At 44.7% G+C, this 14,254-nt stretch overlaps 1 protein-coding gene and 1 long non-coding RNA gene across 6 annotated transcripts in view; one reads left to right on the forward strand and one right to left on the reverse strand.

Moving 5' to 3' along the window:
* The window catches only part of CSMD2 (CUB and Sushi multiple domains 2), a 599,309-nt gene that overhangs the window by 405,548 nt on the left and 179,507 nt on the right, over window positions 1-14,254 (forward strand). For all 5 annotated transcript variants that reach the window (XM_078452082.2, XM_078452083.2, XM_078452084.2 and 2 more), the window contains 3 exons: window positions 6,691-6,847; window positions 8,620-8,811; window positions 13,716-13,842. In XM_078452082.2, coding sequence (XP_078308208.2) covers window positions 6,691-6,847; window positions 8,620-8,811; window positions 13,716-13,842 — 476 coding nt within the window. The remainder of the gene's footprint in view (window positions 1-6,690; window positions 6,848-8,619; window positions 8,812-13,715; window positions 13,843-14,254) is intronic.
* LOC145715679 (uncharacterized) lies at window positions 5,387-8,704 on the reverse strand. The gene is made up of 2 exons (XR_014138116.1): window positions 8,597-8,704; window positions 5,387-6,495 (listed from the first exon to the last, which is right to left on the reverse strand). It is a non-coding gene; the product is annotated as an uncharacterized LOC145715679 (long non-coding RNA).

Below are 14,254 nucleotides of genomic sequence, written 5' to 3' on the forward strand. Positions count from 1 at the left end.
GGAAGGGCCTCTAAATTGCAATGGTATGGAAAGATACCCTCCAGCTGAAGATGGCAAATGAAACACATGTGTATATATATATATGAAACCATCCTGCACAGGTCCCCACTGAAATGACTAAAAGGATACAAATGCAGGGAAAAGCGCCCTCACCCATGGAAATTAGGCAAGGGCACATTTCACATATAGCTTAAAAGAATTTTCACCAAATGGAATATCCAAAAAAGAACCCACGTTGAGAAAGGGCCTAATCAAAGTATGATTCATGTACCTGAAGTGAATCCTGCCCATGGACTCAGTGCCAAAACCCTTAAGGAAATCACATCTAAGGCCACCTAAGTCAGAGCAGCAGAGCCTGGAGCCAAGGACATGCCATGTACTGTTGGCCTGGACCAGATCTCAATACCACTAGCTCTTCCAGAAGTGTGCTAGGTGTGAGAGACCACACAGAGCCACGATTCCCTCTCAGCAGGGCGCGCTGGGCTTGACTTGGCTTCTGTCAGCAAGTCAGATAAAGTAGGGCAATGCCTAACAAAAGTGGTCAGGCTCTTCAGAAAAGAGGCTGCCACAATCACACATGCATACTTTAGCACCAGGAGCAGGAGAACTCCTGCTATGCCCTTTTCTCGCTAATTCCTCTGTTCCCCTCTAGACACCACTGGGCATTTCCATTCTCCTATTTTATTCTCCCTCTGTGATGGTGTGCTAACAAGAAAATTAACGGGATATGTATAAATATTCCAGAGATCAGAAGAAGGGAACCGGTCTGAAGAGTGTGAGCTAATTGCCCCTCTGTAAGCAACAAAGAAGTAAAACTTTAAAAGCTCCTAATTTGTATTCTTAACAGGATTTGAGAGAATATCATATTTATGACACAAAAATAGGCAGTAATGAAAACTGAGCAATCCAAGATGAGGAAAGATTAAATCGAGATGAAAAACAGGATCACCCAATTAAAAAATGGAATGGAGGCCAGGAACAAAAATGGTAAAGCACAGAAAAATGAAATCAGTTTGTTATAAATTTAAGAATTTCTCTCAAGTCTCATAAGGAAATTTAAAAGAGGATTCTTTTATGTTAATAAAATGTACAATCAATCCACAGTAAAACTTTATGTGCCAAATAACATAGCACCAATAAATTAAATAAAAACTGCTAGAAAGGTAAAAAACAAAAATAAAGTTAAAGTCAGGGTGGAAGATTTTAATATATCTCTGTTAGTCTCCGACACATCACCTAGATTAAAAATAAATAAGGATCTAGGTAGCTTGGATAATATAACAATAAGTCCAAAGAAAGTAGGAGAGAGAGACTAAGATTCTTAAAGTCAAAAATGACAGAATAAATACAGCTAAAAATACAGGAGCAATTGTCAGCAAAACCAACTGGTTCCTTGAAAAATAACTAATAAAAGACACAAACCTTGCAGGGCTGATCAAAGAATAAAGAAGCCGCAGGTACAGAATTTTAGGAACAGAAAAAGGAACACAGTCACAGATGAGGTAGAGATTATGAAACAATCAGAAAATATTTAGGAACAACCCTAAGCTAAGAAATCTGAAAGCTCAGGTAAAATGGGAAATATTGACAGATAAAAAGTACTAATATCAAGAAAAAATAAGGGTGCCTGGGTGTCTCAGCTGGTTAAGCCTCTGACTCTTGATTTCGGCTCAGGTTATGATCTCACGGTTTGTGAGTTCTTCATGAGTTCGAGCCCCACCTCAGCCTCTGCACTTGTGTGGAGGTTGCTTGGGATTCTCTCTCTCTCCGTCTCCCCATCTGCCCCTCCCCTGCTGTCACACTCTCAAAATAAATAAATAAAATTAAAAAAGAAAAAATAAAAACCTGAATAAACCAATAATTACTTAAAAAACTGGATCCTCGGGCACCTGGGTGGCTCAATCAGTTAAGTGTCCGACTTCAGCTAAGGTCATGATCTCACAGTTCATGGGTTCGAGCCCCGCATTGGGCTCTATGCTGACAGTTCAGAGCCTGGAGCCTGCTTCGGATTCTATCTCCATCTCTCTCTGTCCCTCCCTGCCCCCATGCACTGTCTGTCTGTCTGTCTGTCTGTCTCTCTCTCTCTCTCTCCCTCTCTCTCAAATATAAATAAAACATTAAAAAGAATAAAACTGGATCCTGCCCATATCCTGTCTTACAGGCCCCAGGTGTAGACTATTTTGCAGGTAAACCGACAAAAGTTCGAGGAATAACTAATCCTGCAATAATCAGACTGACTCAGAAAAGAGAAAAATTAGCATCCATATCCTAATTCATTTTATTTAAATGAGGCAAGTAGAAATATTGATAGCAAACTGAGTGAGGGCCATAGAAGAACAAACTATTGGACTAGTCACTTATCATAGATCTAAACACCCTACATACATACAATGTCATATTGAATCTAGCTGTGTCTGAAAGCAAAAATGACCAAGTGGGATTGATTCCAGGAATGTGAGGATGTGTCAATATTAGAAAAGCTCATGATATTATGTACTAGACAAACCCTATGAAATTGCTGTCTTTGTAGGTCAAAACCAGTCACATATTGGCAACTTCATGTGATTCAACCTAATATCCTAAACAGATTAGAAGGCAAAAGTATGTGATCCTGCCAGTCACCTCAAAACATCACATGATGAAATTCAGTATTCATTCATGATTCTTAAAAAATACCTCAAAACTATGAAGAAAACTTTATTAATCTGATAAAAAGTTCCTACCAACACCTATGGCAAACATTTTTCTTAATGACAAAACTTCCTAAGGATTTCCAGTGAAGTCAGGAGCAAGACATGAGCTCTGTTATCACCACTAGTATTCAACATTTTGCTGCAGATCGAAACCACTACAATCAGATCAGAGAAAGAACAAAGAAACTATCAAAATTAGAAAAGAATTTATAAAATTATCTCTCTTCTATTTAGAAAATATGAAAGACTCAATGGATAAAACATCAGAACCAATAAGACAATTGAGCAAAGTGGCTGAAAACATAAACTAAACTAAACATAAACTAAAATATAATCAGAAAAAAAAAGAGCTCATTCCTAATGGAAGCAAAAACTATAAAACACCTAGGAATAAGTCTAAAAGATGTGCATCATCTTTACTGAGAAAATTATAAAACTTTATTTGGAAGGACATACGATTGAAATAAATGCAAAGAGGTTTCACACTCGTGGATGAACAAAGGATATGGACAAGCAATTCACATAAGAAGAAAGTGGAATTATGGGTAAACACATGAAAAGATCCTCACCCTCAGGGATAATCAAAGACATACAAATTGAAATAAGATAGCGTTTCACACCCATCAAATTGGAAAAAATTAGAATGCCTGAAAATACCAAGTGTTGGCGAAGATACAAAGCAATGAAAGCTGTCATACGATGTCAGAGGGATTAAATTTGTATTACTCTTTGGAGAGCAATCTGGCAATATCTAACAAAGCTGAAAATGTGCCTTCCCAGCAACCAGCATCTCCATTCTAGGCGTATGCCCTAGAGAAACTTGAGCACATGTGCAGGCAGACATACAGTAGTGTCCCTAGGAGTGTCCACATTGTTTGTAACTGTATGTACAAAGCTGCCCACGTAGTGTGGTTATGTTTAAGCCAGCCATCTTGCTGAGTTGTCGTATTAGATGTAATGGTATGGGTACCTGAAAATATTAAGTGGTACATTTTAATTATCTGCAATTTTTATTTGTCAATTATACCACAACAAAGGTGAAGAAAATAAAAACATCTACTCAAGAAAGAAAAGGGAAAGGTTAGGTATAGTGGATGTGTATGGGTTCCCTCTGATTACTCAGAGACAAATCCATCACCTGTATATGATGATGAACTGGACCATCAAAGCATTCTTATAAACAAACAATATTCTGTTAGAGAATAAATGTATACAAAGGCCCAGATGTATCCCAATTGTAATAAAAAGTATAAAAACACACAAAAATCAGTACAGATTTTTACTGAGAGACATACAAAACAACTTGATTAAATGAAGCCAGATGCCATGTATATGGATAGGAAGATTCAATATCATATAGATGGACTTTTTCTCTTATTAATCCATAAATTTTATTTTAATCAGTCAGAATTACACACGTTGGGGAGTTTTGGAGGATGGAGCCGGAGGTCTTTTTTTTTTTTTTAATTTAAGAAAGCTCATCTTGAGTTTATCGAGAAGAATAAACATGGGAGAATAATTTTTTAAGTTAAAAAAAGACAAGAGAGGACTTGCCCTACTAAATATTTGAGTATTTTATAAAGCTATGGTAACTGAAACAGTATGGGTCATGAACAGGAAAAGACAAATAGGTAGCGTAGTAGAAATAGAAGAGAATAGAAAGTTGACAGACAAAGCCAAATTTATACAACAGTCTATGTGACAAAGGTAGATTTAAAATTGGTGGTGGATGTAATATTTATAGTGTTGGGTTAAATGGCTTATCAACCAAGGAGAAAAAGTAGAATCTTATCTCCTATTTTATGCCAAAATAAATTCCAGGTGGATTTGAGGACAAGAGTACTAGAAGAAAACATTGGTTTATTTATCATACATTTATTGAATGTCTCTTCCATGCCAGGCCACACATTCCAGACAATGATGTGTGAATAAGGATAGAATGGGTTGGTTTAATTGTATGATGGAAAGTCCTACAGTTATTTAAATGCTGTTGGGGAAAAATATGTAATGATTCAAAAGATATGCACATTATATTAAGTGGAAGAGTAGGTTACCATATAGTATCTATAGTTTGATCTTGTTTTTATTGAAAATTAAGGAAATAAGTATATATAAGGAAAGGCATGCATAGAACAAAGCATAGAAAGATCATCTCCAAAATGTTGTGAGCGTTGAGAGTTATCTTCTGTGTGTTCTTCTGTTTTATAAGTTTTCTGCAATGAATATTTTATCTTAATGACACATTATGAACATTTTTGTCCTTAATGAGTTAGAATGAATTATGCTTAGAAATTAAGGAAATAATCCTGTTCCCATTACACTTTTATTAATTAACAACAATTTCTTAATATCATCATATATCCAGTGAATATTCAAGTTTCCAATTATCTCATAAATGTCCTAATACTTTTTCTTAATTTACAGTTTATTTGAATCAGGATCCAAATAAGGCCCAGACATTGGATTGGTTGTCTCATATGGTTTTTAATCAATGGGTTTCTGCCTCCGTCTTTTTTTTTTTCCTCCATCCCTTGTAATTTATTTGTTGAGGAGGTCAGGTAATTTTTCCAGTGGGACTTTTCATATTCTAGGTTTGCTGAACATATTCCTAGAGTATCATTTCATATATTCCTGCGTCCTCTGTACTTCCTATAAGTTAGAAATTGGATCCAGTGACTTGATGTGACTCAGGTTTGATTTTTTTTTTTTTTTTTTTTTAGCAAAATGACTCCATAAGTAAGTAGTGGTGTTCATGATATCTGCTTGTTTCTGTTACTGTGATGTTAGCAAGTATTGACGATCAATGCCTTGATCAATTAATTCCAGTATGTTTTAGTGGGTAAAAATATTTTTAACAACTTGGGTGCTGCAGTGAGCACTGGTGAACTGGTGTCATCTCTATGTCTGTTGGAACTCCAGAATTCTCTCAATCTATCAGTGGTGCTGTACAAGGAATCTGGAAACAGACTTGAGGCTCCCAGGGGCCTAAACAAATCTCTGTAATATACAGCACTGTTCGCTTAAAGGATGGCTTCTTTTAGAAAGCTTTGCTTCATAAATAGTAGAATGGAAATATTGTTCCAATTTGCTGGCAGCTGGCACCACATCCGGTGCCAGGCGCAAATATTCATCACCCACCCATAGATCCCATCTTTGATATTTACCAAAGCACTAGGGGGGTCCTTCACTCAATCACAACTTCTGTTGTTATTTGTACAATTATCTGGAAAGGAGCAGCAACCTCAGAACCTGGGGAGCCAGTTCATTATTCTGATGACTGTTTTCTTTGCTGGTGCTCAGAAGTTCAGGGGACAGATGGGAGTGAGGGAAGCCAGATGCCTGCGCGATTCCACCCGTGGCAAGCCCAGCAGGCCCTCGCTGGAGCCCTCATTTTAGGAGGCAAGGGGCAGAGGCTGAGCTTGGGGAAAGGAAAGGCACCGTGACACACTGGTCATTTTAATTCCATGCTGCTGCATCCCAGGGGCCATGTCTAGAAGAGTAGTCAAGACAGGCCACTGCCACGGTGGGGTGGGGTCAGGCGGGAGGACTGCTATCTCATCTGGAAGGACAGGATTATTTAGCAATGCAGAGACGTCGGGTGCTTCCAGTGTGCCTGTGTGCAGAAACAGATGGCTTGGGCCTTCAGGCAGCCCCCTCCTTGCCTCCCCAGGCTGCTGAAGAGTAAGCTGGTGCCATATGGGGTTTGGAGGGACAAAGCAGAGCTCCACTGGAAAGGTTAGAACAGCTACCGGTTCCTACAGACCAGATTCGCACTGAGATGGGCTGGGCACAGAACTGGCACCTAGGAGAGACAAGAGGGGCTGATCACTCACCCTGTTACTGGCTCACTGTGCCGTCTACCTTGCATCTGATGCCTCACTGCCCCTCTGACAGACATCATTGGTGCTAAACTCTGGGAATATAGGCTGTGGGATGAGAAACTGTTCTTCAAAATAAGGCCATGCTGACATCAGGTCGGGGTCTCTCCTACATCCAGGTCTATGACGGCAACAACAAGTCCGCCCGTTTGCTGGGGGTGTTCAGCCGTTCTGAGATGATGGGGGTGACTTTGAACAGCACGTCTAGTAGTCTGTGGCTTGACTTCATCACCGATGCCGAGAACACCAGCAAGGGCTTTGAGCTGCAATTCTCCAGTAAGTCTCTGTTGCATCAGAGTGGACGATGAAATCAGGCTTTCCCTAGTTCCGCAGTTGGGGAGGTCTGTCTCTGGGGCATCACCATCATTTTGCAGGTCTGGTTTTCTCCGGCGCACGCTTAGCGGACTGTTTCCTCTAAGACATTGTGCCTGTACTTTGAGTAAGCTGCCCCTTGGCATACAGCTCTAAGGTTTAACTCTGTGGTTAACTGAGGGTCACAGCATACCTGTTACTGACTAATACTTGAAAAATATGAACGCCAAGGCTTTTAACTAAAGCAACCAAACAAGCCTTTCCTAATCGTGGCATTTATAAAATAAGGTTCAGCTGCAGCCAGATGTAAAAAGTGTGAACGTTAATGTACAATTATGTTATTTTTCACTACTCCCTAAAGAGTTGAATCTTGCTTCTTTCCCTTTTGCATGATTTTTGCTTTGTCTTTTACTCCCAGAGTGTCAAAGACAGAAAGCCCCCAGGTTGTATGCAGGCCCGTAGTACTTGGGATTACATCCCCACACTTTGGCTTCACAGCCATCGTATTAATTTATTTGAGCTCCTGGACCTTCCCAGTAGATACAAAGAAATGTGCTTTTAGGGATTATTTTAAAATCCAATGATTATCCATTAGCTGATAATGGATGAACACAATGTGATAGATCTGTCCATACAATGGAATGTTATTTAACTGTTACAAAGGAATAAAACACTGGTCCATGCTACACCATGGATGAGCCTTGAAAACCAAGTGAAAGCAGCCAGTCACAGAAGGCTGCATGTTATATGGACTGTTTATATGAACTGTCCAGAACAGGCAAATCCATAGAGATGGAAAGGAAATCGATGGTTGCCGAGGACTAAGAAAGTTGGGGGGCAGAAATGTGGACAGGGGTCCTCCAGAAGCGATGAAAAATCCGCAAGTGGATTGTGATGAGAGTTACACAACCCTGAGAATATACTAAAAGACCGAACGCTTCAGATGGGCGAATGTTCATTATGTGAATTATATCTCAATAAAGCTGCTAGGAAAAAAAAAACAAAACTCAGTGAGTCCACTCAAGATTCCTCTCGCCTGGGCTTTAGGCCATCTGGCATAGGGGTCTATGCCTGTTACAGCAGGCACATCAGTGGAAGAGAATTAAATAGAGTCACATGCGAATTCCATCTCTGTCATCTGAGAATGTGTGACTTTGGCACCACTTATTGAACCAGGTCATGTTCTCGGTTGTAAAATGCAGATACTTCTACCTCCCTGTAAGACTCCTGTGGGTAACAAATGAGAGCTAACACAAGTAAATTGCCAAATAGTAGGCGCTTTGTAGAAACGCTCTGCGTAAGCCTTCTCTAGCCTCTCTCAATAAAGCGTATTTAAGCAGGACATAATTGAACTTTGAAATATGCATTTGAAGGGACGTTTCCATATTACACTATCCCATCAGAATGCTCAGTGAGCAAAATGGAAAGAGCAGCCTTGCTAACAAAATGCTCTGGGGGTCAAACAAAGGAAATAGGAAGCCCAGACCTTATGTCTGAAAACTATTAAAGGCTGTCCTGGGAGAAATAACTGAAACCATCCACGTGCGGGGGCAGGTGTAGCATCACCTCTGCTGAGCACAGCAGTGTGGTGGCCCCAGAGCAGTGAGACTGCCAGAGGCCAGAGGCATGTGCCTGGTGGCTTTCTTGAGGACGCAGGCTTCAAATTGAGGGAAGGAAGGGAATGTGGTTTCTGCCTCGCCGGGTCTTGCTTACCCCATCTCTCCTCTCGTCGGCAGGTTTTGAACTCATCAAGTGTGAGGATCCAGGAACCCCGCAATTTGGCTACAAGGTTCATGATGGAGGCCATTTTGCGGGAAGCTCTGTGTCCTTCGGCTGTGACCCTGGATACAGCCTGCGGGGCAGTGAGGAGCTGCTGTGTCTGAGTGGGGAGCGCAGGACCTGGGACCGACCTCTCCCCACCTGTGTCGGTAGGAGGCCTCTTGCTCTTTGAGTGACCCCTCGGGTCCCCTCCCAGCCCCATGCTCCCAGCTCTGGTCTCATGAAAGCTGTCCCGTCGGACCCCACACTCCAGCACTTTGGGACTGCCTAACTGGACTGAATCCTCCTGTTCACGGGAGTCCTCGCTTACCCTGCCCCCACTTCTCTGTTCCCTCACTTTCACACCTCATTACACCCGTGTTGCAGCAGCTCAGTCAGGCGGGTGGCAAGCCACCATTGTCACACATTTAGCCAAGTGGGATCACAGCCAAGCCATGCCCTCGGAATTGTAATGCTGGCAACAGAGGAAAGTTGGGGGAGTCAGTTAAGAAGAGGTGGAGCTTTTGCCTGGGTTCCCAGGGTTCTTGCAACACTCAGACTCAAACGAGTCTCTGACTCACTCTGGGCCTCAGTTTCCCCATAGGCAAAATGGGGCTTATGCTCCCTTTCCTGGAGAAAGTTGGAAGAACGAGTAAGAAAATGAGCTAGCACCTACCTCATTCTTGAGGAAGAATATAATAATGAACCAGCACTTTCTTAAGCCTCTGGTGCTTCCAGAATGTCAGCAGAGGCTCCCTCTAAGCTTTCTCCATGTGTCATAGGATGAGAGCAGTCTGGTCCAGGGCAGAAGTATGAAGTAGGCAGAACCTATCGTTCGGTCCATCTGGCCTTTTCATTTCTCACCACCTACCTCACTGCACCTGTTCCCCTCCCTGCTGAACAAGATTCCCACCCCACTGCTTTGTCCTGCTTCCCCACCCCCAAACACCAGGCCTCTCCCCCATCCCCTTCCCCTTGTGCCACAACCTCGGCATGTCTGTGCAGTGCTGGTCAATCCTATAAGAACAAGACATCCACTGGGAAAACACTTAAGTACGTACCAAGAGCCACACACCAGAATTGGTGCACCTATATGTTTGGGTATGTGCAGAGGCAGAGAAGTAAACAAAGAAAGAATAAAGTATTTTTCCCTACCCTTGGGAAGCCCATAGCCTAGCAAGGCAAATAGACACATAAACAGATAATTATAATACAAGATAAGCACTGTGCAAAGAGTTAGGGCAAAGTGTTGAGGAGATACAAGGAAGTTTTGCACAGACTCAAAAGGATGGGTAAGAATTCACCAGCAGGAGGAGGGTGGGGTGAGGGTTGGGCTTCTGGCCTAGCACGTGTGAGTGCTGAGGGTTTGAACCAGCGTGATGGACAACGGTAATGGCCAATATTTTTCCCCTAGACAGCTTTATTTTAACAGGATTTCAGCACTGTTGTACAACAGAGGGTCTAAAAGAGAAGATGTTAAGCCTGACAGTGGACAGACCAGCATGGCGACCTCTAAATAGCCTCTCCCTTTGCCCTCTAAGGTTGACCCAGTCTGCAGTCATGCCCCATCCCTTTCTCCCTGCATCCTGTTTTTGTCCTCTTCTTTCCTTCATGTGCTAGGTCCTATGCTGGGCACTAAGAACTCTGAGGAGGGCAGATCCCCGGCCAGCGAGGGGGGGACATATGCATAAATGGATGACAGTATGATGCCACAGGCAAGCTAGAGCAGGTGAAATGCGAAAGGAGATGATTCACGTTACAAGACAGTTGCTTTGCAGAAAGGATTCACTGTAAGGTTCTTTTGAATATCGGATGTGCTGGTTGGGCTGAACTTAGTGGATCCACTCAAGCAGTGCTGGGAAGAGTACTTAAACTTTGAATCTCGGAGGTTTTCCCCACGGAGACTCCCTCAGGCCCCACACAGAGGAGTGAGGCTATGTATTTGGGGTTGTGGGTGTATATGTTTACACACGTCATGTTGTGGTGGACTTTATCACGGTCTAGCAGAAATGACCACTGTAGTTTAAGACATCGCAGAGGCTTTCTTTGTCGATGAGTGGATGCTACAGCCCACATGAGGCAGCCAAGGCTCTAAGGAGGGGAAGAAGGGTGACAACCAGAAAGAGTAGAGTCTCATGGTCTTGTCAATGAATCTGCAGCATGCTGGCCTCTTGGCTCCTCCCAGATGTTGCGTCCGTGAGGAAGAGCCCCCACTGCTGCTGCCTCCAAACACAGGACGGGCTTCTCCATCTAGAATATGGAAGGAAGCTCTAGCCAAGAGCATGGATAAGGTCCTGCCACCTCTCCACTACCCGCCCCCCATTTGTGGGGCCAGACAGTCTTCCTCCCCACAGCTCACTGTCCTCTTGCCCACACCCACTCCCCAATGGGGCCCATTCAGCCCTGTGTCCTTCAAGCACTTCCCATCCCAACAGCACACGGGGCGGGGGGGGGGGGGGACTCACAGCAAGGCGCGTGCAAAGGATCCAGTCTCATGAGCAGGCTTACTGGCAGAGCGCCTCCTCCCTGACCATGCCATAGTGGCCCCGAGTGAAGCCAAGGGGCCCATGAAATACTTAATGAAGGTGAAGGCCAGTCTTCTATCTGCAACCTGGGTTCCATCTTCTCCTGTTTCTTCTAGGATTTTGCATAGTCACTCATTCCCTTTCCTAAAACACTCTTGCAATAATTCTCCTCTTCATTGTCACTCATGCTCCCTTGACTCTGACCCTTGTAGTAATTTTCCTGGAAAGCAGTAAGCGTCCTCATTCATTTGATCATCCATGGATCTCTCCATTCAGTAAACACTTACTAAAACATCTGTAACATGCCAGGCACTATAGCGGCGCTGGATGCACAAATACAAGTAAGACAAGGTCCCTGCTGCCAAGGCGTTTGGTCTTGTGAAGGAGACAGATGTGACTGTAACATGGTTGTGATTTTAAAAAAATCTGCTCCTGTTACAATGGAGACACAAAGGAGGACAGTGGCAACTGTACCTGGGAGGGGACAGGTCACAAAGGTCCCCCGAGAAAGATGTTTTCACATTGTCAGTCCACATGAAGGCGTGAAGGAGCCTCATTGTCCTGGCTCCTAGTGTTCATGAGGCTTGGCTAGACCAAGGGGTGTTGGGAGGGGCCTAAGAAGCCAAAAGGAGCCCCTCTGGGGCTTGGACTTCATTCTGGGAAGGAAGGTTTGAAGCAAGCAGTGACCCAGTCAGTTTGCATTCTAGAAAGGTCCCTCGGGTGGCACTGCTGGGGGTGGGCAACTGTGCCACCCAGAAATGGCCAGAGCCTCGGCCAGGACTCTAGCAACAAGGCCGAGGGAGGTCCATGTGACGAACACCCCAGGGGTTCAGGGGCTGGGTCTCGGAGGCAGATCAGATGTGGGGAGGAAGAAGGCCAGAGGACCACCAGCTTCTGACCCGGGGGACTAGGTGCTCCGACAGGGAGTTTAGACCTGATCCCCTGAGTCCAGCTCCACTCTTCGTGCCCCAAAGACTGCCACCAGAGTATACTTCCTAGTGTGTAAAGTTCACTGGTGTGTAAGGTGACTGGTTCTTCCCCCGGAGAGTCCCCAGCCTCATGCACAGCGTCCTTGGATGTCTGACGCTTGACGAGCTCTGCGGCCTTATCTCCCCTGTCGTCCCCTGTCCCCTCAGCCTGCCACACCATGGCCCACCTCCATGACGTTTGCCCTTTCTCTTTTCCATCTGCAGCATCCTCTCCCTGATGTTCCTCCCCCCACCCACTCCATCCCTGCTCCTCCTCACGACTCCTCCTGCCCCAAGCTAGGGGAAGTAGCCCCCTCTCCTCTGAGCTGTCATCTGCCACAAATACACCTCTGTTGGGGCACACTGTGGCTGTCTCCTCCTCTAGACCATTGTCCCTTGGGAGGCTTGTTTTCCTCTGTGCTCCTGGCACCCCACGCAGCCCCATTGCTGGCAAGGCACAGGTTCAAGTGTATGCATCATCGAGGAGGCTTTAAGGAGTTTGGCCGCAGAGTAAGCTGTCAGCCCTCCACCCAAGGACCTTTTTTTATATGGCTCTATTGAGATGTAATTCACATACCATATACTTGAAGCCCAATGCTTTTTATCTATTCACAGGGTTCTGCACCCGTCACCACCATCTGATTTTTGAACATTTTGTCCACCCGGGAGAAACCCTGTACCCATCAGCAGTCGCTGCCCCCTGCACACTCCCCCCAGGCCCAGGCAACCACCAGCATACTTTCTGTCTCTATAGATTTTTCTGTTCTAGACATTTTATATAATCAGAATCACATAACATGTGGCCTTTTGAGCCTGGCTTCTGTCACGTAGCAAACTGTTTTCAAAGTCCATCCATGTTGTAGCAGGTATCGATCCTTCATTCTTTTTTTTATGATCAAATAATATTCCACCATATGGATGACACCGTATTTGTGTATCCGTCCGTCAGCTGATGGACATTTGGGCTGTTTCCGTCTTTTAGCTATTATGAATAATGCTGCTGTGCGCATTTTTGTGTGAACGTATGTTTTCATTTCTCTTGCATCTATGCTTGGTAGTGGGATTGCAGGGTCATATGGTGACTACGCTCAACATTTTGAGAAACTAGGAAACCGCTTCCCAAAGCAGCTGCACCATGTTGCAGCTGCACCAGCAATGCGCGAGGGTTCCAATTCGTCCACATCCTCACGGACACTTTTTCGTGTCTGGCCTTTCGATTACAGCCATCCTTGTGGATGTGAGGTGCTATAGCTCATTGTGGTTTTCATCTGCATTTCCCTGATGACTAGTGATGTTGACCATCTCTTCCTGGGCTTCCTGGCAGTGTGCACACCTTCTTCAAAGAAATGTCTGTTCAGACGTTTTGCCCATTGTTTGGGCTGTTTTTCTTCTCATCGCTAAGTTGTAAGGGTTCTTTGTAGATTGTGGATATAAATAGCATACAGGGACCTTTCTGTATGCTGTGCTCAGTCACCTGCAGGGCACAAGAGGGACTCGGGCACCCTGACAAGAGGAGCCACTGAGTCACTGATGGCAGTGCAGGCCACCCTGTAAAGCTCACTCTTTTGGGATTTCTTTCAGCTGAGTGTGGAGGGACAGTGAAAGGAGAGGTGTCGGGCCAGGTGCTGTCACCCGGGTATCCGGCTCCCTACGAACACAATCTCAACTGCATCTGGACCATCGAGGCTGATGCTGGTTGCACCATCGGGTAAGTGTCCAGGCTGGTGAAGTAACCCCTCCCTATGGCTCAGGACGGTCCTCACCAGCATCATCACCAGGCCACTCAGCTAGTAGCTGGGCCTGCCCCAGAGGCCCTTGCCATCAGTGGTGGTTGCCGTGCCCCCAGGCTTAGGCTGAGGCCTATGGAAAACCTGGAAAGGCCAGTCTCAGCCTCCCAGGACTGCGGTTCAAGTTCAGACAACTCTCTGGCCTCGATGGCACAGTTCCAGCAGAGTAGCTGAGGGCAGAGCTGGAGGTCATACAAACCCCAGTGTGAATCCCAGCCCTGCCACTTGCTGTTTGTAGGACTTTGGGCACAGCCTTTATTCCCTCTGGGTCCCACTATCTCCTGTGCTGTATCGCTTACAGTAGCAGAGCGTCAGGATAAGGCACTTAAAGGA

The sequence above is a fragment of the Panthera onca genome, chromosome C1 (assembly GCF_046562875.1).
Source record: "Panthera onca isolate mPanOnc1 chromosome C1, mPanOnc1 haplotype 2, whole genome shotgun sequence".
In the NCBI taxonomy this organism is placed as follows: Eukaryota; Metazoa; Chordata; class Mammalia; order Carnivora; family Felidae; genus Panthera; species Panthera onca.